General features: G+C 31.2%; 4 protein-coding genes across 4 annotated transcripts; 2 read left to right on the top strand and 2 right to left on the bottom strand.

Moving 5' to 3' along the window:
- Positions 1 to 38: 38 nt before the first annotated feature.
- On the top strand, positions 39 to 2,355 carry LOC117223784 (NSFL1 cofactor p47). The gene is made up of 5 exons (XM_033476284.2): positions 39 to 285; positions 760 to 1,171; positions 1,247 to 1,535; positions 1,612 to 1,815; positions 2,142 to 2,355. The coding sequence occupies exons 1-5, from the start codon at positions 184 to 186 to the stop codon at positions 2,269 to 2,271; spliced, it is 1,137 nt and encodes a 378-aa protein (XP_033332175.1). The 5' UTR covers positions 39 to 183; the 3' UTR covers positions 2,272 to 2,355.
- Positions 2,356 to 2,704: 349 nt separating this feature from the next.
- LOC117223783 (uncharacterized) lies at positions 2,705 to 4,716 on the bottom strand. Its single transcript, XM_033476283.2, has 2 exons — positions 4,459 to 4,716; positions 2,705 to 4,374 (listed from the first exon to the last, which is right to left on the bottom strand). Exon 2 carries the CDS (start codon positions 4,286 to 4,288, stop codon positions 2,978 to 2,980), a length of 1,311 nt encoding a protein of 436 aa, XP_033332174.1. The 5' UTR covers positions 4,289 to 4,374; positions 4,459 to 4,716; the 3' UTR covers positions 2,705 to 2,977.
- Positions 4,717 to 4,850: 134 nt separating this feature from the next.
- On the bottom strand, positions 4,851 to 8,199 carry CPSF2 (cleavage and polyadenylation specificity factor subunit 2). The gene is made up of 11 exons (XM_033476281.2): positions 7,992 to 8,199; positions 7,700 to 7,900; positions 7,463 to 7,622; positions 7,031 to 7,382; positions 6,644 to 6,954; positions 6,303 to 6,562; positions 6,000 to 6,185; positions 5,565 to 5,934; positions 5,282 to 5,476; positions 5,062 to 5,199; positions 4,851 to 4,973 (listed from the first exon to the last, which is right to left on the bottom strand). The coding sequence occupies exons 2-11, from the start codon at positions 7,846 to 7,848 to the stop codon at positions 4,881 to 4,883; spliced, it is 2,214 nt and encodes a 737-aa protein (XP_033332172.1). The 5' UTR covers positions 7,849 to 7,900; positions 7,992 to 8,199; the 3' UTR covers positions 4,851 to 4,880.
- Positions 8,200 to 8,604: 405 nt separating this feature from the next.
- On the top strand, positions 8,605 to 13,228 carry Atg14 (autophagy related protein 14). The gene is made up of 9 exons (XM_033476181.2): positions 8,605 to 9,077; positions 9,340 to 9,445; positions 9,530 to 9,611; positions 9,686 to 9,923; positions 10,058 to 10,242; positions 10,450 to 10,606; positions 10,704 to 10,880; positions 10,951 to 11,080; positions 11,163 to 13,228. Exons 1-9 carry the CDS (start codon positions 8,878 to 8,880, stop codon positions 11,325 to 11,327), a joined length of 1,440 nt encoding a protein of 479 aa, XP_033332072.2. The 5' UTR covers positions 8,605 to 8,877; the 3' UTR covers positions 11,328 to 13,228.
- Positions 13,229 to 13,257: the final 29 nt, after the last annotated feature.

Genomic DNA, 13,257 nt, shown 5'->3' with positions numbered 1-13,257 from the left:
TTGCTGACTATATGTATCCGGTTCGGTTCCATATAAATGGAAGGAATGACAGGTAAATTGAAGAAATTGACGTAAAGTTGTGTTACCGAACAAAGGAAATTATTGCTAAAAGGATATTTTCACAACGGTTTAGAATCGGGTACAATATCGAATTCACTGTAAGTCGTCTAATATTTGCGATCAATGGCGAGCCACGAAGAGTTGGTTTCGCAATTTACAGATGTAACTGGTGTAGAATCTGAACGAGCACGATTTTACCTTGAATCATCTGCTTGGCAGCTTGAGGTGAGACAGCATATTTATTAAATGTTTTATATAAGTTAATATAAATAATATCAATTAACGAATGATTCACTTTTAGCAATACTCTGCAATCAGTTAAAACTTCATCATTGGTTTTATAACCTTAAATGCCATAAATTTAAATACTATTACTATAACAAAGTGGTGTGATATTAATATTATATATTTTCAAGTAGTAGTTTATAACTTTTATTATTCACGAATAATAATCAAATAATAATCAAATAATAATAATCAACGTTATAATAAAAATGCCTAAAAATCAACAGACATTTATAATTAAAGCCAATTCTTTCCATTGTGTAGCTTCTTATTAATTGGTCAGATATTTCTAGTGCACAGATTCCCAGTGTGCGTGAGATTGTAAAGAATTATTTTTCTATGGGCTCATACAAAGCGAGGAAGTCTTTTGTTCCAGTAAATTAACATATCATGTTTCTTCTTTAAATGTTTCAGGTTGCTCTTGCCAGTTTTTATGAGAATGATGATTTAAGACCTGCTGCATTAATCCCTGAACATACAGAAGATTCAACAGCAGAGGAGGAATATACGCAGACATCAGACACAGAAATGGAAGGACAATCATTGAAAGAAACACCAAAAATAAAATCTAGATTTGCAACACTTAATGATTTCAAGGATAAAGAAAGTAGCCCAGAAGATGCACAGACATTTTATGCTGGTGGTTTTGAAAACAGTGGACAACAAGTTATAGGACCACCAAAGAAGAAAGATATTATCAGTGATATGTTTAAATCGTGTCAGGGACAATCGGTTAAGGTAAAACCAACATCAAGTGGTCAGCAAAGACCCAATACTTTTAGTGGTACAGGATATAAATTAGGTCAAACAAACTCTGATAGTGAAGGTACACTTTCAATACTAATAACTCAATAAAATTAAATTATGAATTCTGCTATAAACTATGTTTCCTTTCATCTAGTTGTTGCTGCTTCATCTTCTAATCAACAGTCTAATTCTCGCCCTATTACTTTAAAGTTATGGATGAATGGATTTACTGTAAATGATTCTGACCTTCGGTTATATACCGATCCAGAAGATAGGAAATTTTTAGATACTATTAAAAGAGGTGAAATACCACCAGAAATTCGTCAAGAATTTGTGAAGAGCACAGAGGCATGGATAGACATAGAAGACCATCATCATGAAAATTATCTTCCTCCAAAAGTCAAAGTGAAAACTTTTACTGGAAAGGGTCGCATGTTAGGAAGGTTTGCAGTATACCTTGTACAACAAAACTTTTTGTGTATATATAATCCACATATTTCTAATAATCTCTTTATTCAGTCCTTCTCCAGCAACTGTTGGTATGACAATACCAACTGATCTAGCAGATCAAGCAGCAAACGAATCAGAAGCTAAGAAACAATTAAATTTAGATGAATCAAAACCTGTTACAACACTTCAAATTCGTCTTGCCGATGGTACTAATGTGAAAGTTCAATTTAATTTAACTCATACAGTCAGTGATTTGAGGCAGTACATAGTAACGTATCCTTTTATAAATAAAGTATTATTATTATATCACTAATCCCGCCGACCGTAAATGGTATTCGGTCGGATGTGGTATAAGTCTGGGTGTACCCACTAAACCCTTCCTAAGGCTTCAGCCCATAATACCGCATCCCTCATGGTCTTGCCTTATTGGCATTGCTGCTCTAAGGGACGGGGTGACTAGAGTCTGATTATTTTCTCCTTACTTACAAGCTACTTGACTAGGACCGTAGTTACCCGTGTATTTGACTTCGTCCTTTGCGTCTCACGGATTTTGTAATCTATGAAATATATAGATTATTCCTTAATCAATTACATCTTAGTATGAGACCTCAGTATGCTACGAGGGAATTCAGTTTATTGACAACATATCCTACTAAGGAACTTCCTGATGATAAAACAATTGAAGAAGCTGGTATACAAAACACTGCAATCATTCAACGACTGAAATAAACATTTTCTCTAGATCTTTAGTTATGGATGCTTAAGTGATGTATCAATTAGATCATTCTTAAATATACATTTACATACTTGAAAGTAACAGTTCAACACCTTTCGTTTAGTGACAAACGCGACTTGCTCTATAATTTCAATATTTATTTTAATGTTGGTTCTCATCATTTAACATTAATTCTGCCGATATAATACAGGGAATATATTACCACAATGGAAATCAATATTAAACTTAATTAGAAAACATGTAATAAAATTATGGAACTTTTGTAAAATCTATAATAAAATCATCGATGCAATGTGTTGTTTCATAAGATAAACACAAATTTGAGTAATTATTGATAGATAATATAATATAAAAATATTATTGTTAATTATAAATTCGTTTAATCGTCAAACAATTGGGGGGAGGTAGTTTCAAAAATAAAATCTATTAAGTTTTACAAAGTATTTACATTCATATAGTAATTATAAAGTTATTCAAACAAAATATGTTCTGCATTTTAACAATGGTTTTTGTACAGTACTTGAGAATGTACATTCGAACACTTATACAACACTTATAAATAGATCAGACTTTCATACTAAAATTATACATTACCATTATATTAAATCTATACAAAGTTGGATAATATTTAATGTAATTAACGATTTCAATGATGATACTTGATTATGTATTGCAATCAATTAAAAAAATGATTTATTATCATGAGCTTGATAAAAACCTCTTTTCTACTATAAATCTTCTATACATTGGTGAATTTTGTACATCTTCTTTAAACCTCAAGATTGAACTATCTTCTTTGCCTGTACCTGAATTATATTTTTCAAAACAGTATTTATAACGATTTACCATGACCAAATCTGTGCTAATTTTTCGAATATTAATGTTATCTTTTTTAAATGCTTCATGTGTATTATATATATAAATAGATCGATTGTCAGCAATGCTTGGATCATATTGAGTCTTTTTAAATATTACAAATGATGCATTTTTAGTAAGTGCATTGTCGATTTGCTGAGTACAGAACGTGAAGGACTTTATACTGTATCGATCAGCTTTCATACTAAATTGCTTAAAATTTGCCATTAAATCAACGATGGAATGATGATACTTTAAAACTAAATATTCTTCCCATGATAATGTAATTGTGTACATAACTTTATTGTATGTACGATATAAACAATCTGCCTGTATGAGATCTTTTATCACATTTGGATTAATTCCAGAGAAAGGAAAGTTCCATGGGACAACTGTGTATGTAAACTTCCAGTATGGATTTTGAGATTTGGATAATTCCTTGAGCTGATCATTGAAATCATTCATGATACCAAAATCGTATATTATAAAATTATCTATACCAATTATGTCATGGAAATTTATAAAAGCTATCATCTCTGATAAATGCATTGGTTTTTTTAATGGCGGAGTTACACATACTCCAAGATTAGTATAATTTGAGTTATGTAATGGAGATTTAATTGCTAACATGGGCGTATCATTAAGATTTAGATTAGACTTTGTTAGCAAAGATATTCCTACTGGTTTTTTATTTTTAGCATATGTACAATAAAAATGATATCCATTATAATCTGAATTTTTATAAGTTCTTGTGTCATTTGAATTATAAATTGGAATGTATCTGAAGCTTCCTAAAACTGGCTTGTTTTCATTATGAAAAAATATTATACATTGTATGTCTTGAATACTATTTAATGATCCAAAGCCTATCACTTGCACTTCTTTATTATGAATGTTATATGCGGAATAGATATATAAATCATTTTCTAATTTCTGCCACGAGGGAAGAGGCTCGTCAAATTTCATGTTGAGTGCACTAAATAATGACACATTACTTGTACAGTTGGCTTCAACATTTTTCTGATTCGGTTTCCCAAAGAAATTGAAAACTTCTAGTACATATCTTAACTTATTGTACTCATGTCTGTAAAATAATAAAGACACTAGACTCACTACTGTAATGATTGCGAGTGCTGCTTGGTAATATTTTCGCATGTTTTAAAGATTATTCTAATTCAGGATACATCAATTTATATGTACGTAATGTGTTTTTGGTGTACCTATTACACATGAATGTAATTCTGAAAAAAATACATTATTTATAAAATTTAACGTAACTTCTGTATAAACATATTTTCTATTATAGATTATTTATTTATAAGTACCTGTAACATGGCGTAAGCAATAATTATTATTCTTCAAGTTGCATACTGTTAGGATTAAAACAATCTGGTCACAATTTCATGTAACATTTGACAATAAATCGCTAATTTTCTAACACACTGAATTACCACTTACTACGTTATATTAGAGTTTCGATATCTTTTTAATAATTACTGTTCGCATATTGCTATTCTTTATTAAAAAGTAGGTTTGCTGTTTCATAACCAAACAGACCGTGTTAGGTTAATTTCCTTACGCGCCAATTTTCAAAAGTGACAAAATTATTCTCAAAATTTACTCTTAGTGTACGTACATATGTATGTACATACCTAAGTGTATGCGTCAAAAGTGACATACATGTAAGATGGAAATTATTAATAAGAAAACCATGGAAGACACATGTACAAAAATTATAATTATCAATTTATACAATTGCATATTGTTCGTACAATAATTCGCGCACTTTATAATACTCTTCAGATAGGCAGCCTTCTAAAATTACTTTGCCAGCCTCGTGCTAAAAAGAAAAAACTAAATCAGACTCTTCCTAATACATTATTATTTACACATTATGAAGCCGATGTTAAAACAATACAAATACAAACCCTTCTGACGGCAATAGAATTATTGCAACACCACAAAACTCCTCCACTGAACTCAGAAGGAATATTACTTTTATTTAAGATTTGCTTAAAGTCAGATAATTTTAACTCGTTTATAAACGTTGTTTGATGTCCGGGTACCTGTGAAATGCAATATAGTATTTTATAATAATCTGTGTTTTGAAAGAGAACACCTGAAATATATAGTTTAATAAATTCATACCTCGTTTAATGGTAATGGTTCTAAAGTAAGTATTTTATCATTTTGATCTATTGTGTCATCTTGTTGTGTATCAGCAACTGCATCTCGACATACTTGATCTCGAGCAGTTATCATTGCATCAATCCACGCTACCTCTGAATCACCCTTTCCTTTAGAGAAGTTTAGACCACTCACAAGAGCATCAGTCAAACGGACCTGAAACATATTTAAATGAATATATAATGGATATAAGATATCTACAGAATTTTCGTATACGTAAATGTATTCAATTAAGTTGCATTACTTGATAAATATGCGTTTCCGTGGTTGCATCCAATGTTTCTCCTCTGCCTGGAACAAATACTCGTGCTCCTGCACTTTGTGCTTGTTGAGCCAGAATTTCTGTATCCTTCGGAGCCCCCCGAACTAACACAACTCTTCGAGGTCTTAACTGTGCTAGGATTTTCTGTAGTGATTCACCATCTGATCTCCCTTCAAAGTCTATGTATGTGACAGATGCATTAACTGTCATTGTACGGGTAACTTGAATGCATTTGGTGGGAATATCGGTAGCTACCTCTGGATGGTGTGTAGTATCTTCTTGTTTTGTTTCTAGGTTTTCTTTATTATCATCTATTTCTGGCATGGTTTCTGCGATTTTATAATCTTCAGGTCTACGATAATTAATATCAATTATTTGAAAACAATTGCCATACCTAACATTTTATACAAATATTACCTTATAATTTCTCCATATTCATCTATCTTGATTTTTTCTTCCACGAATGGAAACATGGGATGTTGCTTCTTACTTTGCTTAAAGAAACCAGGTTTACTTTCTTGTTTTACTAATAAATCATGCTTTCCTCTTCCACTTCCTACTTCTATTTCATCTTCCGATTCGGAACTAACATCGGCGGTTTCCCTGATGGAAAAATTATTATAATTACATTAAAAGAAATTATAGTAACATAAACTTCATAATTGCATTGTAATTTTACATGACTGTGCTTTCAGAATACAATAACATAACATTGCATACATTTGTTCCTGCTTTAATTGTTCTTGTTTCAATTTTTCTTTTCTTTGGTATTCCTCCAATTCAAGGCCCTCTAGTCTGATTCTTCTTCTCACTTCCAATGTAATATTTCTGTTACCTCCTTTTTCAACTAAATCTCTTGCCAGTGTTCCTGGGGAAGTTCTACTAGTTAATATAATACTATTCTGAGAGTTGCCACACCATTGTAAGAACAATTCTCTTGAGAAACCACATTCCATGTCTGAAGTGCTTGCAAGTACAACCTAAGAAATTTATATGAATAAAAATTCTCCTGTAATAATATTTATTGAATTGTTAACATTATTAATTATTGTATCCCCGACCTTTGGGCTAGGAACTTGATTCAATTCTGCCATACTGTGACATAGTTGTAAATGCTTGAATTGGAATGGATTATTTCGAGCTCCCTCAAAGCTTCTCATCAATTTATCGCTCATCCATTCAATCTGTGACTTTGCAAATTCTACAACATTGTAACTAACATTATTTAATAGAGCCAGTGAATATGCAAGTAAACCAGATTCTTTATTACGCCAGAGTTGATCCAACATATGTGCTAATTCTAATACGCGGCCAGCTGTATCTACACTGACTAAAACATTTCCTCCACCTCGTAGAGTTTGCAAAATGTTTGCTATTAAACAAAAAACAAATATTCTAAAATATCATTAAATACAAAAACAAAAGGAATTCAATTTTCATTCACATACTCATCAGCTTTTCATCCCTGGTTCTACGCCTAGCTTGCTGATATGTAGCATTAAAAGCATCTGTTATCAATAACGATGGTCTCTGCAACCTCTCTAATTCACAGCCATTCAAGTGCCTTTCTTTTTTGTGATTGAAATCTACAGCATATATTATATCTTCTTCTCCAATTTTTACAATTTTCCAAATAGTTCCTCCAATCATGTGACCAGCTGGTAGTGGTGTCAATGTAACTCCATATCCTTTTCCTTTCATTGATATACTTTGATTATATTTTAATTGAACAATTTTATCAAAGGCTGCATCTACATCGTCCAATGTAAAAAGATCAAAATCTTCCATATTGTGACGAGACTGTAATAAAATCAAAATTAGATTATACATTATCATAATTAGATTTTAAGTTACAATAAATTTCTTTTTTTTCATAATACCTGATACATATCATACATAAACATTTGTCCCATTTTATACACAGGAATTGTAGCATATATAGGACAATTTAGACCACATTTCCCAACTAAATATGGTAAAGCACCTAAATGCAATGGATCTGGATATGATAGCAGTACTGCATCTATCTGATGAACATGTCTACAAAATTATGAAATAATGTATTGCTGTAACAAGTGTGTAATTGAAAAATAACAGATTTACAACAATTGATCTACCGTTTCAATTCCTTTATAAATTCTTGGTCAAAATTCTCGTCCCATCCGCAATCAAGTAGGATTCTTAATTCATCAACTTGTAATATGTAACAAGGGGGAGACTCATCCATAGCACCAGAAACAGCATGAAGTTTTATAATCGACGTCATTGTTTTTAATTTCTCCTACTTATTATAATATGCAAAAGTAACGGACCAGCATCTAGAATAAGGTACACGTAGAATGTAATTTTTTTAATAATGGTGGAATTTTTATCGATAAGTATTTCACTATAATGCATTCTTGATCTAACCTAGAAGGTTATGAAAGAATTCGTAATTTTTCTTGAAGTAATCCCTGGGCACTTTCAAAAATAAGATTTCTAGAACTGCTTAAAACCTGTTCGCGCGGACATATCTTTTAAATATTTGAAATATTCGACAACAAATCATCTTAAAATTATCCTCTAATTTACAAAATCAGCGATCAATGAACGGTACGATAAAATACTAGCTACTCTCACGGTGTTTCGGGGAACATAAAAAAGAGTGCGCTTCTGTAGAATTTCACATGAAATTTTATTGTATGCAATAAAATATTTGCATATAAATATATGCATTAAAATATTCATAATATAATATACGTATCTACAAAAACATAAATCGTAAAAGTACGCAGTAAAGTAAAATAAAACAAACTTGGCGCCACGCGTACGCTTCATGCAAATTCAAAGATAAATGTGACAATTTTCCGCACTTAATAAATCTTCTGTATTTTTAATCGAACTAAATGCTTAAAATATATGTATGTAACATTGTTGAGCGTTTAATCTTCTCACCTACATCTATACATACACATTTCTTCAGATTTATATACCCTATCTTTGTTTATTCTCTTATCTCGTCGCACACAACGCGCAACGGGATTTTTCCAAAACAATTGCTGCCACGGCGCAGCTATGAGATACGTAAGCTAAGATTTAATTTTGTTTTTTCCATAATTCAACAATTACTCGTCGAATTAGAAGGAAAAATTGTGTAAGACGAGATCGCCTATATGTGGCTCTCAACAAATATGAAAGTGAAGATACGCGATAAACACGGTATCGTGAACAGAGTGGCGGGAGAATACAAGTAAATATCAGATCAGCTGATGAGTGACAACAGACAGACGAAGACCCATTGTTCTTGTTCTTGGTTATGGCGACAAGCAGTTCTGATGGGTCCTGTACAGCACCTGCAGATTTCCAGCTTTCGTCAGAGTTGGAAGATACCTCAAGCCGTTTGAGCGTAAACTTATTAATGTGTCCACTTTGCCATAACAGTCGCCGAACTTTTTATTGTCGACAATGCATTCAGAATGGAGATTTTATTCATTCAACTTCTGTTTACTCAGAAAGGTAAATATATATGCTTGCGATTTACGTGATTAATGCTAGTTTGTTTACGTATATTGCGATCTCGTCTAGTATTCCGTATCGTTTGAACATTTCTCTTGAACACAAAGTGCGTATCAATTTCCATTTTCACGAGAACGTAAATGATTATTTGACACAAAAATTCACTATTCTGAAAATCAGTTCCCTTGAATAATGCATTTATAAAATATCGATGTATTAATACTGAGCCAACCATATTTTATTCTGACAAATTATTGGACAGATTTTCTGAGAAAGAATTACGACTCCTGCGGTTGAAAGCAGCAAAGGTTCAGTTAGAAGAGAAATGCATGAAAGCTCTTGAGAAACACAGACAAAGGGATAAATTGGTATTTTAAAGTTATTTTCATGTACTACGTACATATTAAAAGTTTGTATACTGTTATTGTAACTATTACTTTTGATATTTATAGATATGCGACATAAATGTTTGTAAAGAAAGAGTAAGATTAATCCAAACTCTGGTGAATGAAACAAAGCAAAGTATAAACCGAGGTATAATTTAACTTAAATGTAACTGTATTATTTCTCAAAAATCTTCATACTGATTAAGACTTAATGATGTGCAGGGAATCAGCGGTTGAATGTTCTCAAAGATGTAAACTCTCAGGTAGCACTTAGATTACCCAAACATGAAGAACGAGTAGAAAGATTGCACAGACATGTTACTGGACTGTGGGCAAAGCAGGAGAAACAAAAAGAAGCAGTAGATAGAAAAAGACAACAGCTAAAAAAAGTGATAAGAACTGCTGCAAAACAGCTAATTCAGTATATTTTTCCAATATCAATAGTTCAAGCTAACAGAAGGTAATAAACTCCATAATTTATGTCTAACATCAATTAAATATATAATTAAAAATTAGATACTTGATCACTTACTTTTATTAAGAACATAATTTCTCTTTAGAAAATTTTGAAAGTAAGATATCAATTGTTTTTAGTTTATCTAGCAGTGAGGAAGATACTAGTGCAGATGTTGTAACTTGTGCACTAGCAGATGCTTCTGGTACAACTTATGTCAGAGGTAGATGGATCAGTGATACAAACAATTCCTCAGAAGTTCAACACTGTATAGTTGCACCCACTTTACCAGGATCTGGCAACTATAGTGCTTATTCTCTATGGGGTATATTATTTTCTACTATCCAAATGAAATCACATTACACTGTCCAATGGCAATTTTGCATTTAGATCTAGAAGTCGTTTTGACTTCATCTCCAGTTTTCAAGATATATTTTTATAATGTTATAAAATTTAAATATTCAACCAGAGAGTTAAAGTTTGTTGGATAGTGTCATTTGATAATACTTAAAGATTAACTTAATTAATTCAGTGGCCGCAAACAAAGACGGAGTACCAGGTGCAAATAAGGAAACTGCAATGCACAATCCAGCTTATAATATCAGTGCTGCTTTAACTTATGCTACACAATTGGTTAATATTATTGCTTACTATGTTAATGTAAGACTACCATATAAACTTTCTTATAGGTATGTGTATAATGTTTCATTTTCAAGTTAAATTTATTTGAAATCTATTATGTTTACTTACCATTCATTGTATGCCTTCATGTACAAATATTTTCAGTGAATTTTGTGGAAACGAGATGTCAGAGCAAAAATTTGCGAGAAAAGTAGCAAGGCTTAATAGCAATATTTTACATTTATGTTTTACACAAAATACCAATACTACAGTTTTACATCCAACTCACACATTGCAAAACTTGATGCACTTGCTCAATACCGAAATCAGTGATCTTGGAAGGTAAATACTGTTTATACTTTCTTGAGATTAGTAACTGGTAGTTATTTATCTAATGACTTTTTACATACAGAGTTGGTCCAGTTGAAGTAGATCCAAATATTATAGCACAACTGCAGAGTCAATTAGCTCCAGATTTAGAGAATAGTGACGATTCTGCTTCCGATGAAGAGGAAGATGCTATTAATTGGGAATGGGAAGCTGTAAGCCTTCTTTCGATCTGTTGAAAAATAATATAGAATTTAATAATTTATGAAACATAAGCTTCATAGTTTGATTTTTTAGGTTCCAAACGTCGCGTGCCCTGAAATGACTGTACCGATTCCTGGTGCAATGATCAACAACAGTCAACAGTCATCTAGTATGCAAGTGAATCAGAGTGTTGGTTTAGTTACAAGTGCTGCGGCAAGTATAGCCTCCTTTTGGCGTGGTTGGACAGCCAACAGGTAGACCTGTTGGTTGGTTAGACCTGTTATTATTAAAGTAAAGAAACTTCTTTTTATACAAACTGGAAGTATATATGTAAGAATATATATGTAGCGGATGACACAAACGATTGATAATGCTTTAGAACACGCGAAGTATTGTGTCGAGAAGCGGTTAAAATGTGTAACGTACTGTATATACTACATCTCTGGATTGATTGGTTCACATAAGACACAAATTGATTTGATTCCGCTACTGAAGATTTCGTAAGATCTGACAGCTAGTTTATGTTAAAACATTTCTGTAATATATTCATTTTGTGTTGTTATTTACTTGTAATATAATTCCAATATATTTTATATTACACTCGTGATAAAGATCACTAACACTTTGGTACAAATTTTTCAGTGTACAAGCGAACGTTTAATACGCGATTATATCGTGATATCATTATCAAATATGATTCGTTAAAAAGAACGTGTGTACGTGAGTTGAAAACGACTGCCTTTTTTTTACGCTCACTGCACTTTGTGTGATTATATATTCATTAATATGTACATAAATTGTTTGCTCGCATCAACGACCTCATCATATATATTTTGTTTAACTTATGTACTTGAAATTTGAACAAAAACAGTCGAAGCATTGTGAAACTTTTTGTTTCTTTACGTAATCGGACAAGTCAAGTTAGAAGCGTGCTACTTAAAGACGATGTGTGTGTGTGTGTGTGGTTTAAGAAACGATGTTTTAAAAGTGTTATTATTTTCGTGTAGCTACGATCATACCATGTTTCCTGTATATTTTTGATTACATATTATAGAAACTAAGACCTGTTAAAACACTTCATACCTGACAATATACAACATGAATGTAAAAGGAGATTGTATTGTGTTAATCGCTTGCGATCATATTCAATTACATTAAGAATAATATTTACGACATCAAAATGGATTTTGTATTTGAAACGTTGTTAATTCATGTTACATAGATTCGGTAAGAGATAAATGGAATAGTGTGTATGTTACTATTAGAGCACGAATGCATTAATATAATGTACTCGCACCATAATGATTAAATATTAAAATTAAGCGATACACAATTTCTATAGAAAATGAAATTTTTCTAATCTCATAGTTTATTCAATTAATTTTACGATAATTTAAAATGTTCGATACTCATTAGATGAAGTGTACATTACTTACCGTAATGCACATATTATTACTAAAGAAATAACTAATTTCTTGCACTTAGTAAACATGAATCTTCGATTCCATAGAATCATTATGACAATTTACTAATAAATATAATGGTACGTTTTAACGGTGTAATATTTTTTGAATATGAAGGTTGACAGAAAAAATGTATGAAGTCAAAACTAATTTCTTATAGTTATGCTTAGAAATACAATGAATTGTAAAACTATGGCGTAAAATAAGTATAAGTAAAATTATGTATAATTATATTTCGTTAGGTAATCTTACACGTGTCCGATTTTCGAAAAGTATAGTGTTTTATAAATTCTATTAAACGGACAAAACAATTTTATAGAATGATAATTAGATTATAATACATGATGTTACATATAAATTAAAATTTCTATGGAAAATCAGCACAAATTTGTAAATATTATTTAATAGGTATATTTTGATGCTATTGCCGTTAATTATAACATTTAAGGAAATTCAATAGCACATTAAGTTCAATGTGCTCTAGTTTAACGAGAAACAACAAATCTAGTTCTTAAAAAATTATTTGAAAAACCTTTATGAAAGTGTATACAAAATATTTTTAGTTAGAACAATAAGTAATTGTACATATAATTAATGCTATACCATTTATATATCGTATAAAACGGCTATGTTTTATCTAAACAAAGTTTTATTGTGATAACTTGAATAAATTAGCATCTGTTTTTTACCAGCTCATTGCATCTTTTAATTTAACAATTTATTTG

The sequence above is a fragment of the Megalopta genalis genome, chromosome 6 (assembly GCF_051020955.1).
Source record: "Megalopta genalis isolate 19385.01 chromosome 6, iyMegGena1_principal, whole genome shotgun sequence".
Classification (NCBI taxonomy): Eukaryota; Metazoa; Arthropoda; class Insecta; order Hymenoptera; family Halictidae; genus Megalopta; species Megalopta genalis.
The sequence above is the reverse complement of the archived record's forward strand: the minus strand, read 5'-3'. Positions and strand labels throughout refer to the sequence as shown.